This window comes from Panulirus ornatus, chromosome 46 (genome assembly GCF_036320965.1).
Source record: "Panulirus ornatus isolate Po-2019 chromosome 46, ASM3632096v1, whole genome shotgun sequence".
NCBI lineage: Eukaryota > Metazoa > Arthropoda > Malacostraca > Decapoda > Palinuridae > Panulirus > Panulirus ornatus.
The window spans coordinates 23,014,410-23,040,952 of record NC_092269.1 but is presented as its reverse complement, the minus strand read 5'-3'; the positions used below and the strand labels follow the sequence as shown (position 1 = coordinate 23,040,952).

General features: G+C 40.7%; 1 protein-coding gene across 1 annotated transcript in view; it reads right to left on the bottom strand.

Moving 5' to 3' along the window:
- Positions 1-26,543, bottom strand: part of LOC139763154 (probable glutamate receptor) — a 62,868-nt gene that overhangs the window by 1,897 nt on the left and 34,428 nt on the right. Inside the window, exon 5 of the mRNA XM_071688860.1 lies at positions 341-577. Within this exon, the coding sequence (XP_071544961.1) occupies positions 341-577 (237 nt within the window). The remainder of the gene's footprint in view (positions 1-340; positions 578-26,543) is intronic.

Genomic DNA, 26,543 nt, shown 5'->3' with positions numbered 1-26,543 from the left:
TTCCTTTGTATTATAATCTGGTATTACTCATTGTACATTACGTAGAGAGCGAATCTTCTACTCATTTTCACTCGTCTCTTTACCATCATTATGGACCATCTACCTATGGAAACAAATTTGTCGTAGTCACACCATAAGAAAGTTTACTCTTGAATTATTTCAGCAGATTTTTTTTCCCAGTTACCTAAAGGCTATAAGATACCATTAATCTCATATAATCCAAAAATCTGAGTATAGTTCCTTGATAGAAAAAACATGTGCAGCTGGTTTTCGAGAGTTGTAAGAGCACAACCATTTGTATCTTCTATGCGATATCATAGAAGATATGGTGTAGACTTACCTCCATAGAGCCATATATCTGCTTCACAACTGGGTCCCAGTGCTTGGAAAAATATTCCAGAGGTACTCCTGATAAAAGCCAGCGTTCGGTGCCCCACTTCCAGTTATCCAGAGCCAGTAGATCTTGGAAGCTCTCTATGGTCTTTGACCTTCCTTGCACGGTCAGATGCGCTATCAAGGACGAGCGAAATCCAGTACCAATGATCAAACAGAACACCAGCCACCACCCTACCAATATCTGGAGAGTGAAAACCGTAACATAAACACGTAACATAAACAGGAATAAAATATACAGGAAAACATGAAGTGATACGTCACACAACCCTACCAGACCTACTTTAACCAGGACCCACTCACCCTCACCACTACACACACACAAACGCTTTACTGTGGTATAAAATCTTACTGCTTCTAACAGACTTCCTACAGCTAGTAACATTGAAGAGGAGTAGTCACCACATACGTACATATATATACATATACATATCAACATATGCACACATATACATTCATATACGAAGATATTACATACACACATAGGTAAATATTCATACATGCTTGTCTTCAACCATTCCTACCGCTAACTCGCCCCACAAGAAAACAGCATTATTATCCCCTGCTTCAGAACGCAAAGCGAGAAAAAAATGAATATATATATATATATATATATTTTCTTTCATACTATTCGCCATTTCCCTCATTAGCGAGGTAGCGTTAAGAACAGGGGACTGGGCCTTAGAGGGAATATCCTCACCTGGCCCACATCTCTGTTCCTTGTTATGGAAAATTAAAAAAAAAAAAACGAGAGGGGAGGATTTCCAGCCACCCGCTCCCTCCCCTTTTAGTCGCCTTCTACGACACGCAGGGAATACGTGGGAAGTATTCTTTCTCCCTTATCCCTTATCCCCAGGGATGTAAGGCATGTGTACGTGTAGGAAGAGAGGAAAGTGATTGGTTCTCAGTGAATGTAGGTTTGCGGCAGGGGTGTGTGATGTCTCCATGGTTGTTTAATTTGTTTATTAATGGGGTTGTTAGGGAGGTGAATGCAAGAGTTTTGGAAAGAGGGGCAAGTATGAAGAGTGTTGTGGATGAGAGAGCTTGGGAAGTGAGTCAGTTGTTGTTCGCTGATGATACAGCGCTGGTGGCTGATTCATGTGAGAAACTGCAGAAGCTGGTGACTGAGTTTGGTAAAGTGTGTGAATGAAGAAAGTTAAGAGTAAATGTGAATAAGGGCAAGGTTATTAGGTACAGTAGGGTTGAGGGTCAAGTCAATTGGGAGGTGAGTTTGAATGGAAAAAAACTGGAGGAAGTGAAGTGTTTTAGATATCTGGGAGTGGATCTGGCAGCGGATGGAACCATGGAAGCGGAAGTGGATCATAGGGTGGGGGAGGGGGCGAAAATTCTGGGAGCCTTGAAGAATGTGTGGAAGTCGAGAACATTATCTCGGAAAGCAAAAATGGGTATGTTTGAAGGAATAGTGGTTCCAACAATGTTGTATGGTTGCGAGGCGTGGGCTATGGGTAGAGTTGTGCGCAGGAGGATGGATGTGCTGGAAATGAGATGTTTGAGGACAATGTGTGGTGTGAGGTGGTTTGATCGAGTAAGTAACGTAAGGGTAAGAGAGATGTGTTGAAATAAAAAGATCGTGGTTGAGAGAGCAGAAGAGGGTATTTTGAAATGGTTTGGGCACATGGAGAGAATGAGTGAGGAAAAATTGACCAAGAGGATATATGTGTCGGAGGTGGAGGGAACGAGGAGAAGAGGGAGACCAAATTGGAGGTGGAAAGATGGAGTGAAAAAGATTTTGTGTGATCGGGGCATATATATATAAAATATATAAAAATATAAAAAAATATATATATATGTATATATATATATATATATATATATATATATATATATATATATATATATATTTTTTTTTTTTTTTTTCTTATTTTGCTTTGTCGCTGTCTCCCGCGTTTCCTCAAGTTTTTCTTCATTCAAACTTACCTCCCAATTGACTTGACCCTCAACCCTACTGTACCTAATAACCTTGCTCTAATTCACATTTACTCTTAACTTTCTTCTTTCACACACTTTACCAAACTCAGTCACCAGCTTCTGCAGTTTCTCACATGATTCAGCCACCAGCGCTGTATTATCAGCGAACAACAACTGACTCACTTCCAAAGCTCTCTCATCCCCAACAGACTTCATACTTGCCCCTCTTTCCAAAACTCTTGCATACACCTCCCTAATAACCCCATCCATAAACAAATTAAACAACCATGGAGACATCACACACCCCTGCCGCAAACCTACATTCATTGAAAACCAATCACTTTCCTCTCTTCCTACACGTACACATGCCTTACATCCTCGATAAAAACTTTTCACTGCTTCTAACAACTTTCCTCCCACACCATATATTCTTAATACCTTCCACAGAGCATCTCTATCAACTTTATCATATGCCTTCTCAAGATCCATAAATCTACATACAAATCCATTTGCTATTCTAAGTATTTCTCACATACATTCTTCAAAGCAAGCACCTGATCCGCACATCCTCTACCACTTCTGTAACCGCACTGCTCTTCCCCAATCTGATGCTCTGTACATGCCTTCACCCTCTCAATCAATACCCTCCTATGTAATTTACCAGGAATACTCAACAAACTTATACCTCTGTAGTTTGAGCACTCACTCTTATCCCCTTTGCCTTTGTACAATGGCACTATGCACGCATTCCGCCAATCCTCAGGCACCTCACCATTAGTCATACATACATTAAATAAGCTTACCAACCAGTCAATAATACAGTCACCCACTTTTTTAATAAATTCCACTGCAATACCATCCAAACCTGCTCCCTTGCCGGCTTTCACCTTCCGCAAAGCTTTTACTACCTCTACTCTGTTTACCGAATCATTTTCCCTAACCCTCTCACTTTGCACACCACCTCGACCAAAACATCCTATATCTGCCACTCTATCATCAAACACATTCAACAAACCTTCAAAATGCTCACTCCATCTCCTTCTCACATCACCACTACTTGTTATCACCTCCCCATTTGCGCCCTTCACTGAAGTTCCCATTTGCTCCCTTGTCTTACGCACTTTATTTGCCTCCTTCCAGAACATCTTTTTATTCTCCCTAAAATTTAATGATACTCTCTCACCCCAACTCTCCTTTGCCCTCTTTTTCACCTCTTGCACCTTTCTCTTGACCTCCTGTCTCTTTCTTTTATACATCTCCCACTCAATTGCATTTTTCCCCTGCAAAAACCGTCCAAATGCCTCTCTCTTCTCTTTCACTAATAATCTTACTTCTTCATCCCATCACTAACTACCCTTTCTAATTAACCCACCTCCCACTCTTCTCATGCCACAAGCATCTTTTGCGCAATCAATCACTGATTCCCTAAATACATCCCATTCCTCCCCCACTCCCCTTACTTCCATTGTTCTCACCTTTTTCCATTCTGTACTCAGTCTCTCCTGGTACTTCCTCACACAAGTCTCCTTCCCAAGCTCACGTACTCTCACCACCCTCTTCACCCCAACATTCACTCTTCTTTTCTGAAAACCCATACAAATCTTCACCTTAGCCTCCACAAGATAATAATCAGACATCCCTCCAGTTGCACCTCTCAGCACATTAACATCCAAAAGTCTCTCTTTCACGCGCCTGTCAATTAACACGTAATCCAATAACGGTCTCTGGCCATCTCTCCTACTTACATACGTATACTTATGTATATCTCGCTTTTTGAACCAGGTATTCCCAATCACCAGTCCATTTTCAGCACATAAATCTACAAGCTCTTCACCATTTCGATTTACAACACTGAACACCCCATGTATACCAATTATTCCCTCAACTGCCACATTACTCACCTCTGCATTCAAATCACCCATCACTATAACCCGGTCTCGTGCATCAAAACCACTAACACACTCATTCAGCTGCTCCCAAAACACTTGCCTCTCATGATCTTTCTTCTCATGCCCAGGTGAATATGCAACAATCATCACCTATCTCTCTCCATCAACTTTCAGTTTTACACATATTAATCGAGAATTTATATTATTATTTTTTTTTTTATCATACTTTGTCGCTGTCTCCCGCGTTTGCGAGGTAGCGCAAGGAAACAGACGAAAGAAATGGCCCAACCCCCCCCCCCTCATACACATGTATATACATACGTCCACACACGCAAATATACATACCTACACAGCTTTCCATGGTTTACCCCAGACGCTTCACATGCCTTGATTCAATCCACTGACAGCACGTCAACCCCGGTATACCACATCGCTCCAATTCCCTCTATTCCTTGCCCTCCTTTCACCCTCCTGCATGTTCAGGCCCCGATCACACAAAATCTTTTTCACTCCATCTTTCCACCTCCAATTTGGTCTCCCTCTTCTCCTCGTTCCCTCCACCTCCGACACATATATCCTCTTGGTCAATCTTTCCTCACTCATTCTCTCCATGTGCCCAAACCACTTCAAAACACCTATACATATATATATATATATATATATATATATATATATATATATATATATATATATATATGTATATATATATATATATATATATATATATATATATATATATATATATATATATATATATATATATATATATATATATATATATATATATATATGTATATATATATATATATATATATATATATATATATATATATATATATATATATATATATATATATATATATATACTATTTTTATTTATATTTATCTTATTTTGCTTTGTCGCTGTCTCCCGCATTAGCGAGGTAGCGCAAGGAAACAGACGAAAGAATGGCCCAACCCACCCACATACACATGTATATACATACACGTCCACACACGCACATATACATAATTATACATCTCAACGTATACATACATAAATACACACAGAGACATATACATATATACACATGTACATAATTCATACTCTCTGCCCTTATTCATTCCCATCACCGCCACGCCACACATGGAATCACAACCCCCTCCCCCCGCATTTGCTCGCGGTAGAACTAGAAAATCACAACAAAGGCCACATTCGTTCACGTTCAGTCTCTACCTGTCATGTAATAATGCATTGAAACCACAGCTCCCTTTCCATATCCAGGCCCCACAAACCTTTCCATGGTTTACCCCAGACGCTTCACATGCCCTGGTTCAATCGGCCGGTATGCCACATCATACCCCGGTATGCCACATCATTCCAATTCACTCTATTCTTTGCACGCCTTTCACCTGCCTGCATGTTCAGGCCCCGATCACTCAAAATAATTTTCACTCCATCTTTCCACCTCCAGTTTGGTCTCCCACTTCTCCTCGTTCCCTCCGCTTCTAACACTTATATCCACTTGGTCAATCTTTCCTCACTCATTCTCTCCATGTGACCAAACCATTTCAAAACACTCTTTTCTGCTCTCCCAACCACACTCTTTATTACCACACATCTCTCTCACCCTATTATTACTTACTCGATCAAACCACCCCACACCATATATTGTCCTGAAACATCTCATTTACAGCACATCCAGCCTCCTCCGCACAACTTTATCTATAGCCCACGCCTCGCAACCATACAACAATGTTGGACCCACTATTCCTTGAAACATACCCATTTTTGCTATACGAGACAATGTTCTCGACTTCCACAAATATTCTTCAACGCTCCCAGAACTTTCGCCCCCTCCCCCACACTATGATTCACTTCCGCTTCCATGGTTCGATCCGCTGCCAAATCCACTCCCAGATATCTAAAACACTTCACTTCCTCCAGTTTTTCTCCATTCAAACTTACATCCCAGTTGACTTGTCCCTCAACCCTATTGCTCTTATTCACATTTACTCTCAGGTTTCTTCTTTCACACACTTTACCAAACTCGGTGACCAACTTCTGCAGTTTCTCACACGAATCAGGCACCAGCTCTGTATCATCACCAAACAAAATCTGACTCACTTCCCAAGCTCTCTCATTCACAACAGCCTGCATACTTGCCCCTCTTTCCAAAACTCTTCCATTCACCTCCCTAACAACCCATCCATAAACAAATTAAACAGCCATGGAGACATCCACACCGCTGCCGTAAACTTACATTCACTGAGAATCAATCACCTCTCTCGTCGTACACGTGCACATGCCTCATATCCTCGATAAAAACTTTTCACTGCTTCTAACAACTTGCCTCCCACACCATATATTCTTAATACCTTCCACAGAACATCGCTATCAACTCAATCATATGCCTTCTCCAGATCCATAAATGCTACATACAAATCCATTTGCTTTTCTAAGTATTTCTCACATACATTCTTCAAAGCAAACACCTGATCCACACATCCTCTACCACTACTGAAACCACACTGCTCTTCCCCAGTCTAATGCTCTGTACATGCCTTCATCCTGTCAATCAACACTCTCCCATATGATATCCTAGGAATACTGAACAAATTTATAGCTCTGTAATTTGAGCACTCACTTTTATCCCTTTTGCCTTTGTACAATGGCACTATGCAAGCATTCCGCCAATCCTCAGGCACCTCAACATGACTCGTATATACATTGAATAACCTTACCAACCAGTCAACAATACAGTCACCCCATTTTTTAATAAATTCCACTGCAATACCATCCAAACCCGCTGCGTTGCCGGCTTTCATCTTCCGCAAAGCTTGTACTACCTCTTCTCTGTTTACCAAATCATTCTCCCTATCACTCTCACTTTGCACACCACCTCGACCAAAACACCTTATATCTAGCACTCTACCATCAAACACATTCAACAAACCTTCAAAATACTCATTCCATCTCCTCACATCACCATAACGCCCGCCTTTTACCCTCCTGCATGTTCAGGCCCCGATCACTCAAAATCTATTTCACTACATCCTTCCACTTCCAATTTGATCTCCCTCTTCTCGTTCCCTCAACCTCGGACACATATATTCTCTTGGTCAATCTTTCCTCACTCATTCTCTCCATGTGCCCAAACCATTTCAAAACACACTCTTCTGCTCTCTCAACCACGCTCTTTTTATTTCCACATATCTCTCTCACCCTTACATTTCTTACTCGATCAAACCACCTCACACTATATATATTGTCCTCAAACATCTCACCTCCAGCACATCCACCCTCCTGCGCACAACTCTATCCATAGCCCACGCCTCGCAACCATACAACATTGTTGGAACCATATTTCTTCAAACATACCCATTTTTGCCGTATCATCAGCGAACAACAACTGACTCACTTCCCAAGTGCTCTCATCCCCAACAGACTTCATACTTGCAACTCTTTCCAAAACTCTTGCATTCACCTCCCTAACAACCCCATCCATAAACAAATTAAACAACCATGGAGACATCACACACCCCTGCCGCAAACCTACATTCAATGAGAACTAATCACTTTCCTCTCTTCTTACACGTACACGTGCCTTACATCCTCGATAAAAACTTTTCACTGCTTCTAACATCTTGCCTCCCACACCATACATTCTTAGTACCCTCCACAGAGCATCTCTATCAACTCTATCATATACCTTCTCAAGATCCATAAATGCTACATACAAATCCATTTGCTTTTCTAAGTATTTCTCACATACATTCTTCAAAGCAAACACCTGATCCACACATCCTCTACCACTTCTGAAACCACACTGCTCTTCCCCAATCTGATGCTCTGTACATGCCTTCACCCTCTCAATTAATACCCTCCCATATAATATACCAGTAATACTTAACAAACTTATACCTCTGTAATTTGAGGACTCACTCTTATCCCCTTTGCCTTTGTACAATGGCACTATGGAAGCATTCCGCCAATCCTCAGGCACCTCACCCTGAATCATACATACATTAAATAACCTTACCAACCTGTCAACAATACCGTCACCCCCTTTTTTAATGAATTCTACTGCAATGCTATCCAAACCCGCTGCCTTGCCGGCTTTCATCTTCCTCAATGCTTTTACTACCTCTTACCTGTTTACCAAATCGATTTCCCTAACCCTCTCACTTTGCACACCACCTCGACCAAAACACCCTATATCTGCCACTCTATCATCAAACACATTCAAGAAACCTTCAAAATACTCACTTTATCTCTTTCTCACATCAACACTACTTGTTATCACCTCACCATTAGCCCCCTTAACTGAAGTTCGCATTTGTTACTTTGTCTTACGCACTTTATTTACCTCCTTCAAAATATATTTTCATTCTCCCTAAAATTTAACTATGCTTTCTCACCCCAACTCTCATTTGCCTTCTTTTTCACCTCTTGCACCTTTATCTTGACCTCCTGCCTCTTTCTTTTCTACATCTCCCACTCATTTGCATTATTTCCCTGCAAAAATCGTCCAAATGCCTCTCTCTTCTCTTTCACTAATAATTCTACCTCTTCATCCCACCACTCATTACCCTTTGTAATGAACCCACCTCCCACGCTTCTCATGCCACAAGCATCTTCTGCGCAAGCCAACATTGCTTCCCTAAATACATCCCATTCCTCCCCAACTCCCCTTACGTCCTTAGTTCTCACCTTTTTCCGTTCTTCACTTGGACTCTCCTGGTACATCCTCTCACAAGTCTCATTGTTACGCTCACTTTCTCTCACCACTCTTTTCACCCTAACACTCTCTCTTTTTTTCTGAAAACCTCTACAAATCTTCACCTTCGCCTCCACAAGATAATGATCAGACATCCTTCTAGTTGCACCTCTCAGCACATTAGCATCCGAAAGTCTCTCTTTCGCACGCCTATCAATCAACACATAATCCAATAGCGTTACCTGGTCATCTCTTTTACTATAATCTCCGTGAACTCATAGGAAGATATATATATATATATATATATATATATATATATATATATATATATATATATATATATATATATATATATATATATATATATATATATATATATATATATATATATATTTTTTTTTTTTTTTTTTTTTACTTTATCGCTGTCTCCCGCGTTTGCGAGGTAGCGCAAGGAAACAGACGAAAGAAATGGCCCAACCCCCCCCATACACATGTACATACACACGTCCACACACGCAAATATACATACCTACACAGCTTTCCATGGTTTACCCCAGACGCTTCACATGCCTTGATTCAATCCACTGACAGCACGTCAACCCCTGTATACCACATCGCTCCAATTCACTCTATTCCTTGCCCTCCTTTCACCCTCCTGCATGTTCAGGCCCTGATCACACAAAATCCTTTTCACTCCATCTTTCCACCTCCAATTTGGTCTCCCTCTTCTCCTCGTTCCCTCCACCTCCGACACATATATCCTCTTGGTCAATCTTTCCTCACTCATTCTCTCCATGTGCCCAAACCACTTCAAAACACCCTCTTCTGCTCTCTCAACCACGCTCTTTTTATTTCCACACATCTCTCTTACCCTTACGTTACTTACTCGATCAAACCACCTCACACCACACATTGTCCTCAAACATCTCATTTCCAGCACATCCATCCTCCTACGCACAACTCTATCCATAGCCCACGCCTCGCAACCATACAACATTGTTGGAACTACTATTCCTTCAAACATACCCATTTTTGCTTTCCGGGATAATGTTCTCGACTTCCACACATTTTTCAAGGCTCCCAAAATTTTCGCCCCCTCCCCCACCCTATGATCCACTTCCGCTTCCATGGTTCCATCCGCTGACAGATCCACTCCCAGATATCTAAAACACTTCACTTCCTCCAGCCTCTCACCATTCAAACTCACCTCCCAATTGACTTGACCCTCAACCCTACTGTACCTAATAACCTTGCTCTTATTGACATTTACTCTTAACTTTCTTCTTCCACACACTTTACCAAACTCCGTCACCAGCTTCTGCAGTTTCTCACATGAATCCGCCACCAGCGCTGTATCATCAGCGAACAACAACTGACTCACTTCCCAAGCTCTCTCATCCCCAACAGACTTCATACTTGCCCCTCTTTCCAAAACTCTTGCATTTACCTCCCTAACAACCCCATCCATAAACAAATTAAACAACCATGGAGACATGACACACCCCTGCCGCAAACCTACATTCACTGAGAACCAATCACTTTCCTCTCTTCCTACACGTACACATGCCTTACATCCTCGATAAAAACTTTTCACTGCTTCTAACAACTTTCCTCCCACACCATATATTCTTAATACCTTCCACAGAGCATCTCTATCAACTCTATCATATGCCTTCTCCAGATCCATAAATGCTACATACAAATCCATTTGCTTTTCTAAGTATTTCTCACATACATTCTTCAAAGCAAACACCTGATCCACACATCCTCTACCACTTCTGAAACCACACTGCTCTTCCCCAATCTGATGCTCTGTACATGCCTTCACCCTCTCAATCAATACCCTCCCATATAATTTACCAGGAATACTCAACAAACTTATACCTCTGTAATTTGAGCACTCACTCTTATCCCCTTTGCCTTTGTACAATGGCACTATGCAAGCATTCCGCCAATCCTCAGGCACCTCACCATGAGTCATACATACATTAAATAACCTTACCAACCAGTCAACAATACAGTCACCCCCTTTTTTAATAAATTCCACTGCAATACCATCCAAACCTGCTGCCTTGCCGGCTTTCATCTTCCGCAAAGCTTTTACTACCTCTTCTCTGTTTACCAAATCATTTTCCCTAACCCTCTCACTTTGCACACCACCTCGACCCAAACACCCTATATCTGCCACTCTGTCATCAGACACATTCAACAAACCTTCCAAATACTCATTCCATCTCCTTCTCACATCACCACTACTTGTTATCACCTCCCCATTTACGCCCTTCACTGAAGTTCCCATTTGCTCCCTTGTCTTACGCACCCTATTTACCTCCTTCCAGAACATCTTTTTATTCTCCCTAAAATTTACTGATAGTCTCTCACCCCAACTCTCATTTGCCCTTTTTTTCACCTCTTGCACCTTTCTCTTGACCTCCTGTCTCTTTCTTTTATACTTCTCCCACTCAATTGCATTTTTTCCCTGCAAAAATCGTCCAAATGCCTCTCTCTTCTCTTTCACTAATACTCTTACTTCTTCATCCCACCACTCACTACCCTTTCTAAACAGCCCACCTCCCACTCTTCTCATGCCACAAGCATCTTTTGCGCAATCCATCACTGATTCCCTAAATACATCCCATTCCTCCCCCACTCCCCTTACTTCCATTGTTCTCACCTTTTTCCATTCTGTACACAGTCTCTCTTGATACTTCTTCACACAGGTCTCCTTCCCAAGCTCACTTACTCTCACCACCTTCTTCACCCCAACATTCACTCTTCTTTTCTGAAAACCCATACTAATCTTCACCTTAGCCTCCACAAGATAATGATCAGACATCCCTCCAGTTGCACCTCTCAGCACATTGACATCCAGAAGTCTCTCTTTCGCACGCCTGTCCATTAACACGTAATCCAATAACGCTCTCTGGCCATCTCTCCTACTTACATAAGTATACTTATGTATATCTCGCTTTTTAAACCAGGTATTCCCGATCATCAGTCCTTTTTCAGCACATAAATCTACAAGCTCTTCACCATTTCCATTTACAACACTGAACACCCCATGCATACCAATTATTCCCTCAACTGCCACATTACTCACCTTTGCATTCAAATCACCCATCACTATAACCCGGTCTCGTGCATCAAAACCGCTAACACACTCATTTAGCTGTTCCCAAAACACTTGCCTCTCATGATCTTTCTTCTCATGCCCAGGTGCATATGCACCAATAATCACCCACCTCTCTCCATCATATATATATATATATATATATATATATATATATATATATATATATATATATATACATATATATGTATACATATATATATATATATATATATATATATATATATATATATATATATATATATATATATATATATATATATATATATATATATATATATATATATATAGTTGATATATATATATATATATAGAGAGAGAGAGAGAGATGCTCTGTGGAAGGTATTAAGAATATATGGGGTGGGAGGCAAGTTGTTAGAAGCAGTGAAAAGTTTTTATCGAGGATGTAAGGCATGTGTACGTGTAGGAAGAGAGGAAAGTGATTGGTTCTCACTGAATGTAGGTTTGCGGCAGGGGTGTGTGATGTCTCCATGGTTGTTTAATTTGTTTATGGATGGGGTTGTTAGGGAGGTAAATGCAAGAGTCTTGGAAAGAGGGGCAAGTATGAGGTCTGTTGGGGATGAGAGAGCTTGGGAAGTGAGTCAGTTGTTGTTCGCTGATGATACAGCGCTGGTGGCGGATTCATGTGAGAAACTGCAGAAGCTGGTGACGGAGTTTGGTAAAGTGTGTGGAAGAAGAAAGTTAAGAGTAAATGTGAATAAGAGCAAGGTTATTAGGTACAGTAGGGTTGAGGGTCAAGTCAATTGGGAGGTGAGTTTGAATGGAGAAAAACTGGAGGAAGTGAAGTGTTTTAGATATCTGGGAGTGGATCTGTCAGCGGATGGAACCATGGAAGCGGAAGTGGATCATAGGGTGGGGGAGGGGGCGAAAATTTTGGGAGCCTTGAAAAATTTGTGGAAGTCGAGAACATTATCCCGGAAAGCAAAAATGGGTATGTTTGAAGGAATAGTGGTTCCAACAATGTTGTATGGTTGCGAGGCGTGGGCTATGGATAGAGTTGTGCGCAGGAGGATGGATGTGCTGGAAATGAGATGTTTGAGGACAATGTGTGGTGTGAGGTGGTTTGATCGAGTAAGTAACGTAAGGGTAAGAGAGATGTGTGGAAATAAAAAGAGCGTGGTTGAGAGAGCAGAAGAGGGTGTTTTGAAATGGTTTGGGCACATGGAGAGAATGAGTGAGGAAAGATTGACCAAGAGGATATATGTGTCGGAGGTGGAGGGAACGAGGAGAAGAGGGAGACCAAATTGGAGGTGGAAAGATGGAGTGAAAAGGATTTTGTGTGATCGGGGCCTGAACATGCAGGAGGGTGAAAGGAGGGCAAGGAATAGAGTGAATTGGAGCGATGTGGTATACAGGGGTTGACGTGCTGTCAGTGGATTGAATCAGGGCATGTGAAGCGTCCGGGGTAAACCATGGAAAGCTGTGTAGGTATGTATATTTGCGTGTGTGGACGTGGGTATGTACATGTGTATGGGGAGGGTTGGGCCATTTCTTTCGTCTGTTTCCTTGCGCTACCTCGCAAACGCGGGAGACAGCGACAAAGTATAAAAAAAAAAAAAAAAAAAAAAAATATATATATATATATATATATATATATATATATATATATATATATATATATATCTTCCTATGAGTTCACGGAGAAAATGAAACACGATAAGTTCACAAGTGCACTTTCTTGTAATAGTCATATCATCAAGGGAGGCAAAAGAGAGAGAGATATAACAATCAGTTAATAAACAACGAAGAGACGTAGCTAGGACGCCATTCAGTAAACATGAGATTGTCTTGGACCCAGTATACTGCATCGTTCCAGTTCACTCTATTCCTTGTTCGCATTTCACACTTCTGCATGTTCAGGGCCCGAACGCTGAAAATCCTTTTCACTTTATCCTTTCACCTCCAATTTGGGCTCCCGTTTCTCCTTCCCTGCACCTCTTTGTCAATCTTTCCTCACTCATTCTCCCCATATCACCACACCATTTCAAAACACCTTCTTCTCCTCTCTCCACCACACTCTTTTTGTTACCATACATCTCTCTTACCCTTTCATTACTCACTCGATCAAACCACCTTACGCAACATATTGCCCTCAAACATCTCATTTCCAACACATCCAACTTCCTCCGCACAACCCTATCTATAGCTCACTCCTCGCAACCATATAACATTGTTGGAACCACTATTCCTTCAAACATAATCATCTTTGCTTTCTGAGATAACGTTCCCGCCTTTCACACATTTTTCAACGCTTCCATACTTTCGCACCCTCCCCCACCGCTTCCATGGTTCTATCCGCTGCCAGATCCACTCCCTGATATCTAAAACACTTCACATCTTCTAGTTTTTCTCCATTCAAACTTACCTCCCAACTGACTTGTCCTTCAACCCTACTGTACCTAATAACTTTGTTCTTGTTCACATTTACTCTCAGCTTTCTTCTTTAACACAATTTACCAGACTCAGTCACCAGCTTCTGCAGTTTCTCACCTGAATCAGCCAACAGCACTGTATCATCAGCAAACAACAATTGACTCACTTCACAAGCCCCTTCATCCAAAACAGACTGCATACCTACGCCTCTCTCCAAAACTCTTGCATTCATTTCTCTGAAAACACCAAACAAAAACAAATTAAACAACAATGGAGATATCACGCATCCCTCTAACAAACCGACATTCACTGAGAACCAATCACGTTCCTCTTTTCCTGCTCGTACACATGCCTTACATCCTTGAAGAAAACTTTTCACTGCTTCTAGCAACTTGCCTCCCACACCATATATTCTTAATACCTTCTATAGAGCATTTCTGTCAACTCTGTCATATGCCTTCTTCAGATTCTTAATGCTACATAAAAATCCATTTGCTTTTCTATGTATTTCTCACATACGTTCTTCAAAGGAAACACCTGATAAACTCATCCTCTACCACTTCTGAATCCACACTGCTCTTACCCAATCTGATGCTCTGTACCTGCTTTCACCTTTTCAATCAATACCCTCCCATATAATCTCACAGGAATACTCAACAAACTCTCTTCTCTTTCACTTACAATCACAGTTCTTCACCCCACCACTCACTACCCTTTCTAATCCGCCAACCTAACACGCTTCTCATGCCACAAGCGTGTTTTGCGCAAGCCACCACTACTTCCCTAAACACATTCCAATCTTACCCAACTCCCCTTAAGTTCTTTGCTTTTACCTTTTTCCAATCTGCACTCAGTCTCTCCTGGTACTTTCTCATACAAGGCTCCTTCCCAACCTCACTTACTCTCACCACCCTCTTCACCCCAACATTATCTCTTCTTTTCTGAAAACCTATACAAGTCTTCACCTTCGCCTCCAAAAGATAATGATCAGAATCCCTCCAGTTGCACCTCTCAGCACATTAACATCCAAAAGTCTCTCTTTCACGCGCATATCAATTAACACGTAATCCAATAAAGCTCTCTGGTTATCTCTCCTACTTACATACGCATACTTATGTATATCTCGCTTTTTAAACCAGGTATTCCCAATCACCAGTCCTTTTTCAGCACACACATCTCAAAGATCTTCACCATTTCCATTTACAACACTGAACACCCCATGTACACCAATGATTCCCTTTACGGCAATATTACTCATCTTTGCATTTAAATCTCCCATCACTATAACCCGGTCTCGTGCATCAAAACTACCAACACACTCACACAGCTGCTCCCAAAACACTTGCCTCTCATGACCTTTCTTCTCATGCCCAGGTGCACATGCACCAATAATCACCCATCTCCCTCCATCCACTTTCAATTTTACCCATATCAATCGAGATTCTACTTTCTTACACTCTATCAGATACTCCCGCAGCTCCTGATTCAGGAGTGGTGCTACTTCTTCCCTTGCTCTTTTCTTTTCACGAACCCCTGACTTTACTAAAAAAATTTCCCAAATCACTCTTTTCCTTTACCCTTGAACTTCCTTTCACTCAGAGCGAAAACTTCCTTGTACCTTCCCTCAAACATACTAACTCTCCCTCCTTTTTTCTCATCTTGATTACATCCACATACATTCAAACACCCCAATATAAGCCTTCGAGGAGGATGAGCAGTCCCCACATGACTCCTTCTTCTGTTTCCTCTTTTAGAAAGGTAGAATACAAGGAGGAGAAGGTTTAAAGCCTCCCACTCCCGTACCCTTAAGTCGCCTTCTACGACACGTGGGGAATGCGTGGGAAGTATTCTTGTTCCCGCTATATATTCCTGGGACATTATATGGGAGGGTATTGACTGAGAGGGTAAAGCCATGTAAAGAACATCAATTTGGGGAATAGCAGTGTGCTTTCATAAGTAGTAGAGGATGTTTGGATATGCAGAGTACTTGGAATAATGTGTGTGGGAAATACTCACAAAACCGGATGGATTTGTTCATAGCATCTATGGATATGGAGAAGGAATGTGATAGAGTATATATATATATATATATATATATATATATATATATATATATATATATATATATATATATATATATATATATATATATATATATATATATATATATATATATATATATATATTAATATATATATATATTATTATATTATTTTTTATTATACTTTGTCGCTGTCTCCCGCGTTTGCGAGGTAGCGCAAGGAAACGCCATTTCCCGCGTTAGCAAGGTAGCGTTAAGAACAGAGGACTGGACCTTTGAGGGAACATCCTCACCTGGCCCCCTTCTCTGTTCCTTCTTTTGGAAAATTGAAAAAAAAAACTGAGAGGGGAGGATTTCCAGCCCCCCGCTCCCTTCCCTTATATATATATATTTTGCTTTGTCGCTGTCTCCCGCGTTTGCGAGGTAGCGCAAGGAAACAGACGAAGAAATGGCCCAACCCACCCCCATACACAATGTATATACATACACGTCCACACACGCAAATATATATACCTATACATCTCAATGTACACATATATATATACGCACACATACACATACATATATACCCATGCACACAATTCACACTGTCTGCCTTTATTCATTCCCATCGCCACCTCGCCACACATGGAATCATACAGTGAATGTAGGTTTGCGGCAGGGGTGTGTTATGTCTCCATGGTTGTTTAATTTGTTAATGGATGGGGTTGTTAGGGAGGTGAATGCAAGAGTTTTAGAAAGAGTTGCAAGTATGCAGTCTGTTGTGGATGAGAGAGCTTGGGAAGTGAGTCAGTTGTTGTTCGCTGATGATACAGCGCTGGTGGCTGACTCATGTGAGAAACTGCAGAAGCTGGTGACTGAGTTTGGTAAAGTGTGTGAAAGAAGAAAGTTAAGAGTAAATGTGAATAAGAGCAAGGTTATTAGGTACAATAGGGTTGAGGGTCAAGTCAAGTCAATATATATACATATATATATATATATATATATATATATATATATATATATATATATATATATATATATATATATATATATATATATATATATATATATATATATATATATATATATATATATATATATGTAGAGAGAGAGAGAGAGAGAGAGAGAGAGAGAGAGAGAGAGAGAGAGAGAGAGACAGAGAGAGAGAGAGTATTTTGAAGGTTTTTTGAATGTGTTTGATGATAGAGTGGCAGATATAGGGTGTTTTGGTCGAGGTGGTGTGCAAAGTGAGAGGGTTAGGGAAAATAATTTGGTAAACATAGAAGAGATAGTAAAAGCTTTGCGGAAGATGAAACCGGCAAGTTAGCAGGTTTGGATGGTATTGCAGTGGAATTTATAAAAAAAGGGGTTGACTGTATTGTTGACTGGTTGGAAAGGTTATTTAATGTATGTATGATTCATGGTGAGGTGCCTGAGGATTGGCGGAATGCTTGCATAGTGCCATTGTACAAAGGCAAAGGGGATAAGAGTGAGTGCTCAAATTACAGAGGTAAAAGTTTGTTGAGTATTCCTGGTAAATTATACGGAATGAATTTGATTGAGAGGGTGAAGGCATGTACAGAGCATCAGATTGGGGAAGAGCAGTGTGAGTGTGGTTTCAGAAGCGGTAGAGGATGTGTGGATCAGGTGATTGCTTTGAAGAATGTATGTGAGAAATACTTAGAAAAGCAAAGGGATTTGTATGTAGCATTTATGGATCTGGAGAAGGCATATGATAGAGTTGATAGAGATGCTCTGTGGAAGGTATTAAGAATATATGGTGTGGGGGGCAAGTTGTTAGTAGCAGTGAAACGTTTTTATCGAGGATGTAAGGCATGTGTAAGTGTAGGAAGAGAGGAAAGTGATTGGTTCTCAGTCAATGTAGGTTTGCGGCAGGGGTGTGTGATGTCTCCATGGTTGTTTAAATTGTTAATGGATGGGGTTGTTACGGAGGTGAATGCAAGAGTTTTAGAAAGAGTTGCAAGTATGCAGTCTGTTGTGGATGAGAGAGCTTGGAAAGTGGGTCAGTTGTTGTTCGCTGATGATACAGCGCTGGTGGCTGATTCATGTGAGAAACTGCAGAAGCTGGTGACTGAGTTTGGTAAAGTGTGTGAAAGAAGAAAGTTAAGAGTAAATGTGAATAAGAGCAAGGTTATTAGGTACAGTAGGGTTGAGAGTCAAGTCAATTGGGAGGTAAGTTTGAATGGAGAAAAACTGAGGAGGTAAAGTGTTTTAGATATCTGGGAGTGGATCTGGCAGCGGATGCAACCATGGAAGCGGAAGTGAATGATAGGGTGGGGGAGGGGGCGAAAATTTTGGAAGCCTTGAAGAAAAATTGGAAGTCGAGAACATTATCTCGGAAAGCGAAGATGGTTATGTTTGAAGAAATAGTTCTTCCAACAATGTTGTATGGTTGCGAGGCGTGGACTATGAATAGAGTTGTGCGGAGGAGGGTGGATGTGCTGGAAATGAGATGTTTGAGGACAATATGTGGTGTGAGGTGGTTTGATGTGATAAGTAATGTAAGGGTAAGAGAGTTCTATGGAAATACAAAGAGTGTTGTTGAGAGAGCAGAAGAGGGTGTTTTCAAATGGTTTGGTCACATGGAGAGAATGAGTGAGGAAAGATTGACCAAGAGGATATATGTGTCAGAGTTGGAGGGAACGAGGAGGTGGGAGACCAAATTGGAGGTGGAAAGATGGAGTGAAAAAGATTTTGAGTGATCGGGGCCTGAACATGCAGGAGGGTGAAAGGCGTGGAAGGAATAGAGTGAATTGGAACGATGTGGTATACCGGGGTCGACGTGCTGTCAATGGATTGAACCAGGGCATGTGAAGCGTCTGGGGTAAACCATGTAAATTTCTGTGGGGTCTGCCTGTGGAAAGGGAGCTGTGGTTTCGGTGCATTATTATATGACAGCTAGAGACGACTGAGTTTGAACGAATGGGACCTTTGTTGTCTTTCCTTAGTGCTACCTCGCACACATGAGGGGTGAGAGGGTTGTTATTCCATGTGTGGCGAGGTAGGAATGAATAAAGGGAGGCAGTATGAATTATGTACATATGTATATATGTATATGTCTGTGTGTGTATATATATGTGTAAATTGAGATGTATAGGTATGTATATTTACGTGGGTGGACGTGTATGTATATACATGTGTAAGTGGGTGGGTTGGGCCGTTTCTTTCGTCTGTTTCCTTGCGCTACCTCGCTAACGCGGGAGACAGCGACAAAGCAAAATAAGTAAATAAATATGTAAGTATATATATATATATATATATATATATATATATATATATATATATATATATATATATATATATATATATATATATATATATATATATATATATATATTTCTTTTTTTTTTTTTTTTTTTTTGCATTGTCGCTGTCTCCCGTGTTTGCGAGGTAGCGTAAGGGAACAGACGAAAGAAATGGCCCAACCCACCCCCATACACATGTGTATACATACGTACACACACGCAAATATACATACCTACACAGCTTTCCATGGTTTACCCCAGACGCTTCACATGCCCTGATTCAATCCACTGACAGCACGTCAACCCCGGTATACCACATCGATCCAATTCACTCTATTCCTTGCCCTCCTTTCACCCTCCTGCATGTTCAGGCCCCGATCACACAAAATATTTTCCACTCCATCTTTCCACCTCCAATTTGGTCTCCCTCTTCTCCTCGTTCCCTCCACCTCTGACACATATATCCTCTTGGTCAATCTTTCCTCACTCATTCTCTCCATGTGCCCAAACCATTTCAAAACACCCTCTTCTGCTCTCTCAACCACGCTCTTTTTATTTCCAAACATCTCTCTTACCCTTACGTTACTTACTCGATCAAACAACCTCACACCACACATTGTCCTCAAACATCTCATTTCCAACACATCCACCCTCCTGCGCACAACTCCATCCATAGCCCATGCCTCGCAACCATACAACATTGTTGGAACCACTATTCCTTCAAACATACCCATTTTTGCGTTCCGAGATAATGTTCTCGACTTCCACACATTCTTCAAGGCTCCCAGGATTTTCGGCCCCTCCCCCACCCTATGATCCACTTCCGCTTCCATGGTTCCATCCGCTGCCAGATCCACTCCCGGATATCTAAAACACTTTACTTCCTCCAGTTTTTCTCCATTCAAACTTACCTCCCAATTGACTGGACCCTCAACCCTACTGTACCTAATAACCTTGCTCTTAGTCACATTTACTCTTAAGTTTCTTTTTTCACACACTTTACCAAACTCAGTCACCAGCTTCTGCAGTTTCTCACATGAATCAGCCACCAGCGCTGTATCATCAGCGAACAACAACTGACTCACTTCCCAAGCTCTCTCATCCCCAACAGACTTCATACTTGCCCCTCTTTCCAAAACTCTTGCATTTACCTCCCTAACAACCCCATCCATAAACAAATTAAACAACCATGGAGACATCACACACCCCTGCCGCAAACCTACATTCACTGAGAACCAATCACTTTCCTCTCTCCCTACACTTACACATGCCTTACATCCTCGATAAAAACTTTTCACTGCTTCTAACAACTTGCCTCCCTCACCATATATTCTTAATACCTTCCACATAGCATCTCTATCAACTCTATCATATGCCTTCTCCAGATCCATAAATGCTACATACAAATCCATTTGCTTTTCTAAGTATTCCTCACATACACTCCTCAAAGCAAACACCCGATCCACACATCCTCCACCACCCCCGAAACCACAGTGCTCCCCCCCCAATCCGACACTCTGCACATGCCCCCACCCTCCCAATCAACACCCTCCCACACAATTCACCAGGAACACTCAACAATATATATATATATATATATATATATATATATATATATATATATATATATATATATATATATATATATATATATATATATAAATATATAAATATATATATATCCCTGGGGATAGGGGAGAAAGAATACTTCCCACGTATTGCCTGCGCGTCGTAGAAGGCGACTAAAAGGGAAGGGAGCGGGGGGCTAGAAATCCTCCCCTCTCGTTTTTTTTTTTTCAATTTCCCAAAAGAAGGAACAGAGAAGGGGGGCCAGGTGAGGATATTCCCTCAAAGGCCCAGTCCTCTGTTCTTAACGCTACCTCGCTAATGCGGGAAATGGCGAATAGTATGAAAGAAAGAAAACGAATTATATACATATATATATATATATATATATATATATATATATATATATATATATATATATATATATATATATATATATATATATATATATATATATATATATATATATATATATATATATATATATATATATATATATACATATTATTACATGACAGCTAGACATTGAGTGTGAACGAATGGGGCCTTTGTTGTCTTTTCCTAGCGCTACCTCGCACACATGAGGGGGAGGGTGTTGTTATTCCATGTGTGCCGGGGTGGCGATGGGAATGAATGAATGCAGACAGTATGAATTATGTACATGTGTATATATGTATATGTCTGTATGAGTATATATATGTATACAATGAGATGTATATGTATGTATATTTGCTTGTGTGGACGTGTATGTATATACATGTGTATATGGGTGGGTTGGGCCATTCTTTCGTCTGGTTCTTTGCGCTACCTCGCTTACCTGGGAGACAGCAACAAAGCAAAATAGATCTATATATATATATATATATATATATATATATATATATATATATATATATATATATATATATATATATATATATATATTCCTCTGAGTTCACGGGGAAAATGAAACACGATAAGTTCCCAAGTGCACTTTCGTGTAATAATCACATCATCAGGGGACACAGAAGACAGAAACATAACAGTCAGTTGATATACATCGAAGAGACGAAGCTTGGACACCATTTGGTAAACATGCGGTTGTCCAAGACAGACGACGAGCGTTCATAAACTTAATACTTTACAAATCTTATTTACAATAAAGTTATCTGATTTGTATAGATCATCACAAATATTAAGGTTATAATTCTTTGTGTATCTAATGATAGAAGATTCAATGATATTTCTCGTGGTAGTAGAGTTACAGTTAATAACTGAGATTGCATTACTCCAGTCAGTACAATGATCATAGTTTTTAACGTGATTAAACAAGGCATTTCATTCTTGTCCCGTTCTTATACATATTGTCCACAAACATCTTATTTTCAGCACATCCACCCTCCTCCGCACAACTCTATCCATAGCCCACGCCTCGCAACCGTACAACATTGTTGGAACCACAATTCCTTCAAACATACCCATTTTTGCTTTCCATGATAATGTTCTCGACTTCCACACATTCTTCAAGGCTCCAAGAATTTTCGCCCCCTCCCCCATCCTATGATTCACTTCCGCTTCCATGGTTCCACCCGCTGCCAGATCCACTCCCAGATATCTAAAACACTTTACTTCCTCCAGTTTTTCTCATTGAAACTTAACTCCCAATTGACTTGACACTCAACCCTACAGTACCTAATAACCTTGCTCTTGTTTACGTTTACTCTTAACTTCCTTCTTTCACACACTTTACCAAACTCAGTCACCAGCTTCTGCAGTTTCTCACATAAATCAGCCACCAGCGCTGTATCATCAGCGAACAACAACTGACTCACTTCCTAAGCTCTCTCCACAACAGACCGCATACTTGCCCCTCTTTCCAGAACTCTTGCATTCACCTCCCTAACAACCCCATCCGTAAACAAATTTAACAACCATGGAGACATCACACACCCCTGCCGCAAACCTACATTCACTGAGAACCAATCACTTTCCTCTCTTCCTACACGTACACATGCCTTACATCCTCGATAAAAACTTTTCACTGCTTCTAACAACTTTCCTCCCACACAATATATTCTTAATACCTGCCATAGAGCATCTCTATGAACTTTATCATATGTCCTCTCCAGATCCATAAATGCTACACACAAATCGATCTGCTTTTCTAAGTATTTCTCACATACATTCTTCAAAGCAAACACCTGATACACACATTCTCTACCACTTCTGAAACCACACTGCTCTTCCCCAATCTGATGCTCTGTACATGCCTTCACCCTCTCAATCAATACCCTCCCATATAATTTACCAGGATACTCAACAAACTTATACCTCTGTAATTTGAGCACTCACTCTCATCCCCTTTGCCTTTGTACAAGGGCACTATGCACGCATTCCGCCAATCCTCAGGCACCTCACCATGAGTCATACATACATCAAATAACCTTACCAACCAGTCAACAATACAGTCACCCCCTTTTTTAATAAATTCCACTGCAATACAATCCAAACCTACTGCCTTGCCAGCTTTCATCTTCCGCAAAGCTTTTAGTACCTCTTCTCTGTTTACCAAATCATTTTCCCTAACCCTCTCACTTTGCACACCAACTCGACCAAAACACCCTATATCTGCCACTCTATCATCAAACACATTCAACAAACCTTCAAAATACTCACTCCATCTCCTTCTCACATCACCACTACTTTTTATCACCTCCCCATTAGCCCCCTTCACTGAAGTTCCATTTGCTCCCTTGTCTTACGCACTTTATTTACCTCCTTCCAAAACATCTTTTTATTCTCCCTAAAATTTAATGATACTCTCTCACCCCAACTCTCATTTGCCCTCTTTTTCACCTCTTGCACCTTTCTCTTGACCTCTTGCCTCTTTCTTCTATACATCTCCCACTCATCTGTATTTTTTCCCTGCAAAAAATCGTCCAAATGCCTCTCTCTCCTCTTTCACTAATAATCTTACTTCTTCATCCCACCACTCGCTACCCTTTCTCATCAACCCGCCTCCCACGCTTCTCATGCCACAAGCATCTTTGGCGTAAGCCATCACTGCTTCCCTGAATACATCCTATTCCTCGGCCACTCCCCATACCTCCTTTGTTCTCACCTTTTTCCATTCTGCACTCAGTCGCTCCTGGTACTTCCTCACACAAGTCTCCTTCCCAAGCTAACTTACTCTCACCACTCTCTCCACCCCAAAATTCTCTCTTCCTTTCTGAAAACCTCTACACATCTTCACCCTCGCCTCTACAAGATAATGATCAGACATCCCTCCAGCTGCACCTCAGCATATTAACATCCAAAAGTCTCTCTTTCGCGCGCCTATCAATCAACACATAATCCAATAACGCTCTCTGGCCATCTCTCCTAATTACATGCGTATACTTATGTATATCTCGCTTTTTAAACCAGGTATCCCTGGGGATAGGGGAGAAAGAATACTTCCCACGCATTCCTCACGTGTCGTAGAAGGCGACTAAAGGGGACGGGATATGTATTTTGACTTTCTAAAAGGGGAAACAGAAGAAGGAGTCACGCGGGGAGTCCTCATCCTCCTCGAAGGCTCAGATTGGGGTGTGTAAATGTGTGTGGATTTAACCAAGATGAGAAAAAAGGAGAGATAGGTAGTATGTTTGAGGAAAGGAACCTGGATGTTCTGTCTCTGAGTGAAACGAAGCTCAAGGGAAAAGGGGAAAAGTGGTTTGGAATGTCTTGGTAGTAAAGTCAGGGGTTAGTGAGAGGACAAGAGCAAGGGAAGGAGTAGCAGTACTCCTGAAACAGGAGTTGTGGGAGTATGTGATAGAGTGTAAAAAAGTAAATTCTAGATTGATATGGGTAAAACTGAAAGTTAATGGAGAGAGATGGGTGATTATTGGTGCATATGCACCTGGGCATGAGAAGAAAGATAATGAGAGGCAAGTGTTTTGGGAGCAGCTGAATGTGTGTGTCAATGAATTTGATGCACCAGACCGGGTTATAGTGATGGGTGATTTGAATGCAAAGGTGAGTAATGTGGCAGTTAAGGGAATAATTGGTATATACGGGGTGTCCAGTGTTGTAAATGGAAATGGTGAAGAGCTTGTGAATTTATGTGCTATATATATATATATATATATATATATATATATATATATATATATATATATATATATATATATATATATATATATATATACAACAATGTTGTATGGTTGCGAGGCGTGGGCTATGGATAGAGTTGTGCGCAGGAGGATGGATGTGCTGGAAATGAGATGTTTGAGGACAATGTGTGGTGTGAGGTGGTTTGATCGAGTAAGTAACGTAAGGGTAAGAGAGATGTGTGGAAATAAAAAGAGCGTGGTTGAGAGAGCAGAAGAGGGTGTTTTGAAATGGTTTGGGCACATGGAGAGAATGAGTGAGGAAAGATTGACCAAGAGGATATATGTGTCGGAGGTGGAGGGAACGAGGAGAAGAGGGAGACCAAATTGGAGGTGGAAAGATGGAGTGAAAAAGATTTTGTGTGATCGGGGCCTGAACATGCAGGAGGGTGAAAGGAGGGCAAGGAATAGAGTGAATTGGAGCGATGTGGTATACAGGGTTTGACGTGCTGTCAGTGGATTGAATCAAGGCATGTGAAGCGTCTGGGGTAAACCATGGAAAGCTGTGTAGGTATGTATATTTGCGTGTGTGGACGTGTGTATGTACATGTGTATGGGGGGGGGGGGGTTGGGCCATTTCTTTCGTCTGTTTCCTTGCGCTACATCGCAAACGCGGGAGACAGCGACAAAGTATAAAAAAAAAAGAAAAAAGAAAAAATATATATTCCTATAAGTTCACGGGGAAAATGAAACACGAAAAGTTCCTAAGTGCACTTTCGTGTAATGATTACATCATCTGGGGAGACACAAGAGAGAAATATAATAGTCAGTTAATATACATGGAAGAGACGAAGCTAGGACGGCATTTCGTAAGCATGTGTTTACCAAATATATATATATATATATATATATATATATATATATATATATATATATATATATATATATATATATATATATATATATATATATATATATATATATATATATATATATGAATATATATATATATATATATATATATATATATATATATATATATATATATATATATATATATATATATATATATATATATATATTTCTTTCTTTCATACTATTCGCCATTTCCCGCATTAGCGAGGTAGCGTTGAGAACAGAGGACTGGGCCCTTGAGGGAATATCCTCACCTGGGCCCCTTCTC